At 41.8% G+C, this 10,805-nt stretch overlaps 1 protein-coding gene across 2 annotated transcripts; it reads left to right on the plus strand.

Moving 5' to 3' along the window:
• Positions 1 to 143: 143 nt before the first annotated feature.
• On the plus strand, positions 144 to 9,449 carry LOC123499166 (protein shifted-like). Of its 2 annotated transcripts, none has more exons than XM_045246867.1 (10): positions 144 to 294; positions 1,191 to 1,589; positions 2,136 to 2,233; positions 2,545 to 2,689; positions 3,122 to 3,265; positions 6,194 to 6,394; positions 6,623 to 6,718; positions 7,195 to 7,411; positions 7,691 to 7,738; positions 7,775 to 9,449. In XM_045246867.1, the coding sequence occupies exons 2-8, from the start codon at positions 1,514 to 1,516 to the stop codon at positions 7,407 to 7,409; spliced, it is 975 nt and encodes a 324-aa protein (XP_045102802.1). In that variant the 5' UTR covers positions 144 to 294; positions 1,191 to 1,513; the 3' UTR covers positions 7,410 to 7,411; positions 7,691 to 7,738; positions 7,775 to 9,449. The 2 variants fall into 2 exon arrangements, with proteins under 2 accessions (XP_045102802.1, XP_045102807.1); XM_045246872.1 differs by lacking the exon at positions 144 to 294 and adding an exon at positions 337 to 361.
• Positions 9,450 to 10,805: the final 1,356 nt, after the last annotated feature.

Consider the following 10,805-nt stretch of genomic DNA (forward strand, 5'->3'; position numbering starts at 1 on the left):
CATTTCCCTTTGATCTATACGTATTAGAAAATGGTTTACACTTTTATCACTTAACCAATAACATAGTATTACTGTCTCTATGAAAACAATAAATAAATAAAAATAAATTATGCGCCCACACATACATCTCTCTCTCTCTCTCTCTCTCTCTCTCTCTCTCTCTCTCTCTCTCATTTATATATTTATGGATAATTTCGCTTTATCGTGTAGAGATGACCAGTTTCCATGACCCAGACCGAGACCCAGAGCAAGTAAACAAAGGTGACCTGTTGCCCCCTCACTGCCACGGCCCGGGTGAGCACTGAGCCCTTCTTGCCTCTTTTACACTATTACTGGCCGGCAGGAGGCTCAGACTGTATATGTAGCTGGTGGAAAGCATTTAATATTCATCTGAGAGTAGAGTTAGAAGAGGAAGAGCTGTGTACGTGCGTGTGTGTGTCTGTTTTGGTGTGTCATGTCCTGTTGGGTGTTTATTCCTTATTCTGTGTTGTTATATCTGGCCCCATTTCACCAACCTGAGGCGCTCCACACACCCATCAGTTTACAAAATAGGAATTACAGTTAGGTACTTATCAAAATAACAAAAAATTAGGTACAAAAAAAGTAACATTCTAGGTATATTAAGGTGACTACTCGTGTGTGCAATAAACGATGGTGTATTTCTCGCTAAACACGACCTGCGCTGGTGATGGCTGGGAAGACTCGAGTTGACCCCTTTCATACTGAGACTCATTATTACCTCATTTTTGTGTATAGTTGGACAATTTTATTTGCATTAGGAAGGGTTTATGGAGGTCAAAAGATTCATGGCCAGACTCTTCACTATTTAAATCCCAACATAAGTTTTTGAAGCTGTATATAATCGCCAAATAGTGAATATAATGAGTATGGAAAGGTGGCATGGTGTTGAGAGGGTTAATAGAATGTCCAGTGTTTCAGAGGTAGAGTGAGTGGATGGTACCCCACACACATTTCTTCCCAGACAGGTGACACAAAAAACTCCTCGCCAGCATTGCCAACTTTGTGCCAGGCCGTGAAAAAATAAATAGATAAAAATAAATGAAATAAATAAATAAAAATAAAATATGAAAAATAGATAAAAAAAATAAATGAAAATAAAAAATAAACAAAATAAAAGTATAAAAATAGATAAATAAAAAAAAGTTAATGTATTGGTGTTGCATTTTCAGACCTGTGGTAGAGATGTGGTACCACCATGATGCTTCTCACCATCCTCCTGTCCACCACACTGCTTCACCACACCCTTAGCACCACCACCACCACCACCACTCTCACTACACCCTGCCACCATACCCACCAGAACCTGACACAGACACACACACACCACACATCACAGCCACTCACCACACACCATCATCACTGCCACATCGCATAATAGCATAAGAAAACGCAGCACAGCACAGCATGAGCAGAACAGCACAGTGGAGGATGGAGAAGGAGGAGGAGAAAGAGGAGCAAGGAGGAGGAGGGCAGGAGGAGGAAGGGGAAGGAAATGAGACAAAGAGGAAGAAGAAAAATCAAGAATCTTTCACTGTGGCTGGACCAGAACCAAGTCAAGATGTTTAGTGGTATGTGGTGTTGTTGTTGTTGTTGTTGTTGTTGTTGTTGGAATGATGGAACTGTGAGAATATTATTATTATTATTATTAGTAGTAGTAGTAGTAGTAGTTGTAGTAGTAGTAGGAGCAGTAGAGTTGGCATGACCTTACTTATCTATTGACTACTACTACTACTACTACTACTACTACTACCACCACCACCACCACCACCACCAGTAAAAACATTCCAACATTTTAATTCATTCTTCTCTATCATCTATTTATATATTTCCTTGCAGTTTTCTCTCCTTTTCTTCAAGACATTTGTCCCTGTCCTGTGGCTAATTCCATCGGCTCTATAAGGAGACTGGCAACTGAATGGGCATTTTTTTTCTTTATATTTTTGTTGCCCTTGGCCAGACCTCCTCTCTTACATGAAAAAAAAAAAAAAAAAAAAAAATGTAGTTCCATTTTATTACCTTTACCTCATACCACCACCACCACCACCATCATCATCATCATCATCATCATCATCATCATCATCATCACCATCACCACCACCTTACTCCTCCCACAGGTTACCTAATGGAGATCTTCGTTATCCACGATGGCCGCATCCTTCCTTACATTCTTGACCCTAATTTTGAGAAGCAGCTCCCTGTTATCCCCGCCCAGGTGAGAGAGAGAGAGAGAGAGAGAGAGAGAGAGAGAGAGAGAGAGAGAGAGTCATGTGTTGGTCTGATTGTTGTTGTTGTTATCAAAGGGAAAGAAAGAGGAAAGGATGTTGAATTTTTTCCTCCTCCTCTTCTTTCTTTTTCCTTTCTTCTTTTCTCATTCCTTCTTTTCTTCTCCTTTTCTCCTCCTCCTCCTCATCTTTTATGGTTTTCTCCTTTTTTTCTTGTTTCTTTCTTCTCCTTTTTTTTTTTTTCCTCCTCTGCTATTTCACCTGCCCCTGCCCAGCACTAACACCACCACCACCCACCCAGGTAGAGAACGTCACCTTTACCTGGAGTGCCGGGAACAAGAAGTACCGGTACACCTTTGATCAGCTGCAGTCACAGGAGGAGGCACTGCTGCAGGTGCCCACACTGTCCATCGCCCCACACGGCACTGTCCCACGCAGACCCCAAGGTGAGAGAGAGAGATAGAGAGAGGGGGGGGGTTGTTGTACTATTTTGTTTTTTTTTTTCTTACTTTTTTTTTTTTAATCATCCTCCTCCTTTTCATTTTTCTTCCTTTTCCTTTTCCTCTCTTTCATTGTTATTTTCCCTCTTTTTCTTTTTTCCTTTCTACCTTTTCACTCCTCATTTTCCTTCTTTCTTCTTTTTCTCTCTCTTTCTTCTTTATTTTCCTTATATTCATTCTATTCCACCTCCTCCATCTACCATATTCTTAATCTTCCACCTATCCTTCCATCCACTGTTCCCCGTTGCCCCCCCCCCATACACACACCTCACCACCACCCCTCTATCCTTCCCCCCTTCCCTCATCACCTCACCACCACCCCTGTATCCTTCCCCCCTTCCCTCATCACCTCATCACCTCATCACCATCCTTCCACAGTGTTCTCGGTGGACATGCGGTGTACTGGTAACCTTTCTGGCATAGCGACGTTCAGTATCGGCCTTCTCATCCACACCCAGAAGAAGGAACTGCTGCCGGGGATGCCTCTGCGACTTAGGCTGAGGAAGGAGTGTCGCCAACAGGGTGAGTGTGTCAGTATGAGAGAGAGAGAGAGAGAGTGTTCAAATCATTATCATCATCTTCCTCTTGTTCCTCTTTCTCTTCTCTTCCTCCTCCTCACATAATTCTTCCTTAATTTTTACACCACTTGTAAAAAAAAAAGGAAAATAGAAAGCATATTCAAATCCTCCTTCTCTTCCTCCCCCTCCTCCTCCTTCACCACCACCACCACCACCACCTCCTCCTCCAGCCAATGACAGGCGACAGCTGCCATGAAGAGAGGATGACAGATGTCACTTTTGTTTGAAGTATAGGTTGGCAAACTGCTCTATCACGTATTGGAGCAAACTGTACAGCACTGTGCATACGTACATACACACATTTGTATGCACTGATTATCGTTCCTTGATTATATTACATAATTTACTTACATTTACATTATTACATTAATGTTAATTGTGGCGGATTAATACTATTATCCACGCCCCGCCCCGCCCCATATTGCCGCCGTCAGTCAGCCCGCCAGTTCGACTTGGTAGCCGCTGTGTGTGTGTGTGTGTGTTGAGACGTGTGGTGGTGACTGGTGAGGGACAGTGCGCGAGTGATCAGTAAAGACGAGAATATCAACAACTGTCATGATACTAACGAAAAGAAGAGCGTGTTTGTAGCCTCTCAGTAAGCAAAGGTTAACTATTCGTACATCATTGAAAGCACAAGGCTGAGGGTGTGTGTGTGTGTGGATACCTGGCGGTGACACGGGCAGAGGCGCCATGGCCAGGCACAGTTCACCACAAACGTAAGTAACATATTGGTGTAACTCATCATTCCGCGGTGGTGCCATGTCATAACCTAACGTTCCTAACCTCCACAACGAATTAACTCCAACAGACGGTAAACAAATGTGTCCCTCAAATCAGTGTATATAGATAACTCAATATTTCACCGGCCCAGCTCGCCCTCACCTTCCCTACCCTGACCTTGCCAACCTCCGGGACAACATATCAGTGAACTAACACAAACAGAAAAGTTAAACCCGCAAAATTCAGGTTCTCAATAAGCCAATAAGAACCCCCTGAGCTGAGCCGGTGCCCATCTATCGCCCAATATCTGCTTCATCTCTCTCTCATTACAAGCCAGACATGTCACAAAGTGGAGCCACAAGCCTTGTCTTTCACGTCAGTTGTTGAGATACACCTGTCATTGCATGGTTTGGGTGTTATGAAGCCCGAGAAAGGCGAAGAGGCTGGCAGCTGGGCTGAATCATGGGCGGCCATGATGATGACGTCAAGCTGATGACGTCACTTCCGGTTCCCGCCTGCCTCAGCCTGTCCCCCGCCAATATTATTGTTTTATTTTCTCTGCTGGGTTATTTCGCCTCAAAAGTAACTTTTGAGGGTTTCCAACAATACTTGGGTGTGTTTCAAGTGTTTTCCATGCTTGAGTTGAGTGAAACAAGTTGATGTTGAGGTTGTTTAGGGCGTAAATATGAGCCCAGTTTCCTTTACAAATTTTCAAACTCGGTATCCTCGATTTTTTATTTCAAGCCGTAGCGAAGTGTTTGTGTTTTCAAAAAATAGTTTATGATGAAAAAACAGTGTAAGGCTCCTGATAAGCTAAACATGTGGACTTTAAGAGTGATTTATAGCACCGTTAAACTGTTGAAAACCGACATTTTATAAATAATTATTTTTTTAGTTGAGCGTCCTACCAAGGTGTAATACTTTCTGAAGGTAGTTCATATTGTTAAAAAGTGTTATCGATCCTGTTGAATAAGATTGGTGGGCTTTAGAATGGTTTCTAAGCATGTCGATGTTATAACACTTTTATTTACGGTATTTTTGAAATATTTTCTTATTGCTCAGTCCGGTGATGTGTTTTGTATTTTTAAAGTTAGTTTCGATTGATGGCAAGTCAAAATTTCATAAGCATTCGTGTCTAGCTGCCTTTTTGGGAATTGGCATTTTCAAAATGGTTTGCGATACGTAAATATGTGACGTCATCAACGGTGCGCCCACCACCTGGACCCAGACCCAGACCCAGACCTGGCTCCCTCCCGCCCGCTGGCTGGGTGTGTGTGTGTGTGTGTGTGTGTGTGTGTGTGTGTGCATTGCCGTAGTGATGGTGATACTGTGTGTGTGTGTGTGTGTGTGTGCCGCGTGCATTGCTGTAGTGATGGTGATAGTGTGTGTGTGTGTGTGTGTGTGTGCCCGCGTGCATTGCTGTAGTGATGGTGATTGTGTGTGTGTGTGTGTGTGTGTGTGTGTGTGTGTGTGTGTGCATTGCCGTAGTGATGGTGATACTGTGTGTGTGTGTGTGTGTGTGTGTGTGTGTGTGTGTGTGTGTTTGTTTGTTTGTGCATTGCCGTAGTGATGGTGATACTGTGTGTGTGTGTGTGTGTGTGTGTGTGTGTGTGTGTGTGTGTGTGTGTGCATTGCCGTAGTGATGGTGATACTGTGTGTGTGTGTGTGTGTGTGAGTGTGTTTGTGTTTGTGCATTGCCGTAGTGATGATGATACTGTGTGTGTGTGTGTGTGTGTGTGTGTGAGTGTGTTTGTGTTTGTGCATTGCCGTAGTGATGATGATACTGTGTGTGTGTGTGTGTGTTTGTGTATGAAGTTTGTCTTGTCAATAGAGGCAGAATATATGTACAGTCGCCTCCATACTGGGTTAAGCCGCCTTCCTACCCTTATTGTAACTAAAGGCACCTGTCAACTCCAGGTATTATATTGCTGTCAGTAAATATCATTGTCCACAAGTTGTCACATGTTAATAAAGTAAAACCAACTCTCTCTCTCTCTCTCTCTCTCTCTCTCTCTCTCTCTCTCTCTCTCTCTCTCTCTCTCTCTCTCTCTCTCTCTCTCTCCCTCTCAAAACTCAAAACCTAAACTACTACTACTACTACTACTACTACTACTACTACTACTACTACTACTACTACTACTACTACTACCAGGGCCAGATCCAGAGTGTGACCAGAAGTGCCAGAACGGAGGCGTGTGTGATGCCAGCCAGCAGTGCCAGTGTCCTGAAGGTTACATGGGCCAGTACTGTGACACGGCACTCTGCTATCCACAGTGTCTCAACGGGGGATCCTGCACTACCCCTGGCCGCTGCTCCTGTCCCCCGGGGTTTCAAGGGCGCCACTGTGAAGGAGGTGGGAAAGAGGAGATATTTAAGATTTATTATTATTATTGTTTTATGTGTATGAAATGTCTAATTCTTATATTCTGTTCCTATTTATATTCATCTTTTATTTTTGGTATATATATAAAAGATACTTAATAATAATAATGCGTATGAGAGTGTGTGTGTGTGTGTGTGTGTGTGTGTGTGTGTGTGTGTGTGTGTGTGTGTGTGTTGATAGCTTTGTTTGTTTGTTCAGGCATCTGTCAGACGAAGTGCAAGAACGGAGGCAAGTGTATACAGAAGGACAGGTGCAAGTGTCGCCGTGGCTTTTTCGGAAACTGGTGTCAATACAGTAAGTCAGAGAGAGAGAGAGAGAGAGAGAGAGAGAGAGAGAGAGAGAGAGAGAGAGATGAGGGGTTGGCGGGTTAGGTTATACAAATAAAAAAAAAAAAAAGTACACTAAACAAAATAACTTTAATCAACATTCCTAACATATAACATTAAAAAAATAGGAGAAAACGTTAAAATGCTTGCTATTACCCTCTACTACTACTACTACTACTACTACTACTACTACTACTACTACTACTACTACTACTACTACTACTACTACTACTACTACTACTACTACTACTACTAAATAAATCAAACCAAGATAATTTTTAGAACATGTTGACTATCATCGTCCTCTCTGCCCCACCACATCCCTTAATCCCTCCTCCTGACCCTCCTCCATCCTAACCCCCCCCTCATTCCTGACCACCTGACCACCACCACTACCCGCTACCTTACCCTACCATATCTCCTCCTTCCCCTCCCCTCCCCCAGGTCAGTGTTTCGTGGCGTGTATTAACGGGGGAAAGTGTCGCGGGGTGAACAAGTGCCGGTGTCCCTTGGGGTTCGCCGGGGATCATTGTGAGGTGGTGCTGGTCCAGGGAAGGCCGCCGCGCCAGCCCCACCGCTGCCGCCGCCGCTGTCGCCACGGGACATGCCACGGAGGAGTGTCAATGCCTCCAAGGTTACTCCGGGAGGTGGTGCCGTAGACGTGAGTGTTGTGTTTTGGTGTGATGGTGGTGGTGGTGTGATCATAGTGGTGATTATCTCTCTCTCTCTCTCTCTCTCTCTCTCTCTCTCTCTCTCTCTCTCTCTCTCTCTCTCTCTCTCTCTCTCTCGTTATAACTTTTCCTCTTTTCTTTTCTCTTCTTCTTCTTCTTCTTCTTCTTCTTCTTCTTCTTCTTCTTCTTCTTCTTCTTCTTCTTCTTCTTACTACTACTACTACTACTACTACTACTACTACTACTACTAACATTATTTAATTTTTCAGGAGCAGGAAGAGGAGGAGGAGGAAGACAACGAGTGTGGGTAAGATGAAACACACACACACACACACACACACACACACACACACACACACACACACACACACACACACACACACACATGAGAATACAGTTAGTTCCTTTTTAGTATACATGATTTTTATACTTTTCTTTTTTTCATTTTTTCATATGTATAGTTTAAAATTGACGTGTTTACAGATGTACGGGAATTGGCGTTTAAAATTGACGTGTTTACAGATGTACGATAATTGACGTTTTCTGATATGTCATTGTTTTTTTTTATTATTTGATGTACTATTATTATTATTATTGTTATTATTTATTATTATTATTATCTGTTATTATTGTTATTTTCAGTAGTTTTCGGTAGTAATAGTGTATAAATAGTAACTTAACTGATCTCGTAGTTTATAATTGGCGTTAATTATTTTATCACTACTACTACTACTACTACTACTATTACTACTACTACTATTACTATTTTTGTTGCTGCTCCTACTGAGAGAGAGAGAGAGAGAGAGAGAGAGAGAGAGAGTTTGTGTGTGTGTGTCAGGATGTCCGACTTCCTGTGCGGATAACGTGACATGAAATTATAAATGAATGAATCTCAAAAAGTAAAGGAAGTGAATGAGAAGTAAGAGAAGAAGGAAATTAATAAAAGAAACACACCGTTATCTGAGTGAAAAGGAATTCCAGCTAAGAAATATGATAAATAGATAATAAAAGCTCAGAATTAGTGCAATATGAGGCAGAATTGATTACCGGTATCTTTATATCTAATTTATATATTACTAAATTATATTATACGAGGCAGGTTTTAAATTCTTTTCTTATCTGTTCATTTTATTTTCATTTATTTTGTCTTTTATTTAATTATTACATACCGTTCCTTTTTATTTAATTATTACAAATAGGCATGTTTTAAAATATTTTCTTAGTTATTCATATTTTCATTTTTCTTTCTTTTATTTAATTATCACAAATTGGCTCGTGTGAGTATATCAGTATATTTTTATATCCATTATATATTACCCTTCACTACTAACATGCGGTGCTTTAGTGGAATAATGGCCATAGTATATATAACTTTTGTACATCGTAAGGTAAATCGATAGTAGAGAACGAACATCTTCTATTCCGCATATGTACGTAAATAGTATAGTTTCTCTATTATTATTATTATTATTATTATTATTATTATTATTATTATAGAACCTACTTGCTTTAATTCCATAGGCTGTGTAGATTAGGCATAATTAGTTAGTCAGGCTTATTTTGTTATTGTTACTGTTGTTGTTGTTATAATTAATTAGTTAGGAAATAGGTTTAATAATTTCACCAACCGAATTTGACAGAGAGAGAGAGAGAGAGAGAGAGAGAGAGAGAGAGAGAGAGAGAGAGAGAGATCTAACTCCACCCTTCAAATTTTTAATGTATGATGTATCGGTGTGTGTTTTGTATGTTTGTTTGTCTGTGCTGAAGATATACACGTGCTTGCTAGAGAGAGAGAGAGAGAGAGAGAGAGATTAATTATGCTTTAAAATGCTTACATAATTATTTTCCATTCTATTGTTATTATTATTATTATTATTATTATTATTATTATTATTACTTTTATCATTATCATATTAGTGTCACCATTATCAATATTAGCTAAGTAGATGCCACTGTATCATATTATACCAGTAAGTGTATCTGTGCCAAACTGTCAGTGCCATTACTCAATAAAAGGTGCCAAACTTATGCAATAGATGGCGTGTCACTGCCCGAGGTAGTGGTGGTGGTGGTGCTACATTCCTCTCCCTCTTGTGCGGAGAGAGAGAGAGAGAGAGAGAGAGAGAGGAGGGGTTAATGAAGAAAGATCAGCCAATATTAGTGAAAAAAGTTTGTGTTGAGAGAGAGAGAGAGAGAGAGAGAGAGAGAGGAGGGGTTAATGAAGAAAGATCAGCCAGTATTAGTGAAAAAAGTTTTGTGTGAGAATATTCGTACAGAGAGAGAGAGAGAGTTAATGAAGATAGCCAGTATTAGTGAAAAAAAAGTATTGTGAGAATATTCGTGCAGAGAGAGAGAGATAAGGAGGGAAGGCGAGAAGAGGAAGAGGTGTGAAAGGGAGGGGAGGAGAGGAGTAGGAGGAAGAAGAGTAATAGTAGTAGGAGGGGGAGGATGGGTGGTAGGGGGAGGAGGACTCGAGGAGGTGGAGGGAAGAAATTTGCAGTAGTAGTAGTAGTAGTAGGCGGAGGAGGAGGAGAGGGTATAGGAGGAAGAAGAGGAGGAGGAGGCCTGTAGTAGTCAGTCAGTCACTCGCTGAAGGCAATAAATAAGAGACAATGATGATTAAAACCACGTCCTTTTTTCCTCTCTCCTCTCCTCCTCCTCCTCCTTCTCTATTACAGCGTCTCTCTATCTCTCCTCTTCCTCCTACAGCATCTCTTTGTCTACCGTGGAGGAAACTGAGACCTGTAGTGAGAAATGGCAGTGAGGGAGTGTATACCCCCTCTCCCCCACTCCTTCCTGCCCCTCCCGCTCTCCCCTCTCACTCCCTCTCACTCCTCCTCCTCTCACTCCCAAACGGTTACCAACTGCACATCTCTTTCTTAACATTTTTCTTTATTTCTCCTCATTCGATGCGCCATGTTCGTCTTCATTCATGCCATTTGTTTGGATAATGTCTCGGTGTTGTGTTGCCGTTGGAAGAATGGTACTGGATTAAGTGGAAAGTAGGAATAATTGGATAAATAAAGTATGATTTTACCCCAGCCTCGCCTCCTCCTCCATCTCCGTGTCTCCCTCCCACCCCTCCTCTCCTCTTCCTGTTGGGGGAGAATTCCTCTTCTCTCCCCTCTCACACCCTCCATTTTCCCGTCACGGCCCTCTCACTAAGCTCCCATGCTAGTTCTCTCCCAGATGAAATAAGTAAGTAAATTCACAAGGTACTTTATAAAAGATAAAATAAGGAATTAAAAAGTTTACACGTCCCCCTCCCTCTCCCTCTCTCTCTTCCATGCCTCAGTTGCTGGCGAGGGAGAAACACAAAAAATGACACGTATAAAACCGCTTAATTCTCCACTATACCACTGAAACACACCCTGAAACCTCACC

Source organism: Portunus trituberculatus, chromosome 8 (assembly GCF_017591435.1).
Source record: "Portunus trituberculatus isolate SZX2019 chromosome 8, ASM1759143v1, whole genome shotgun sequence".
Taxonomy (NCBI): domain Eukaryota; kingdom Metazoa; phylum Arthropoda; class Malacostraca; order Decapoda; family Portunidae; genus Portunus; species Portunus trituberculatus.

Excerpts from the sequence above, each read along its gene's own strand:
- LOC123499166 (XM_045246867.1), top strand. The coding sequence starts at position 1,514 with ATGAGACAAAGAGGAAGAAGAAAAATCAAGAATCTTTCACTGTGGCTG. Across the intron at positions 1,590-2,135 it reads CCAAGTCAAGATGTTTAGTG|GTTACCTAATGGAGATCTTC; the intron begins GTATGTGGTGTT and ends CTCCTCCCACAG. Across the intron at positions 3,266-6,193 it reads GAAGGAGTGTCGCCAACAGG|GGCCAGATCCAGAGTGTGAC; the intron begins GTGAGTGTGTCA and ends TACTACTACCAG.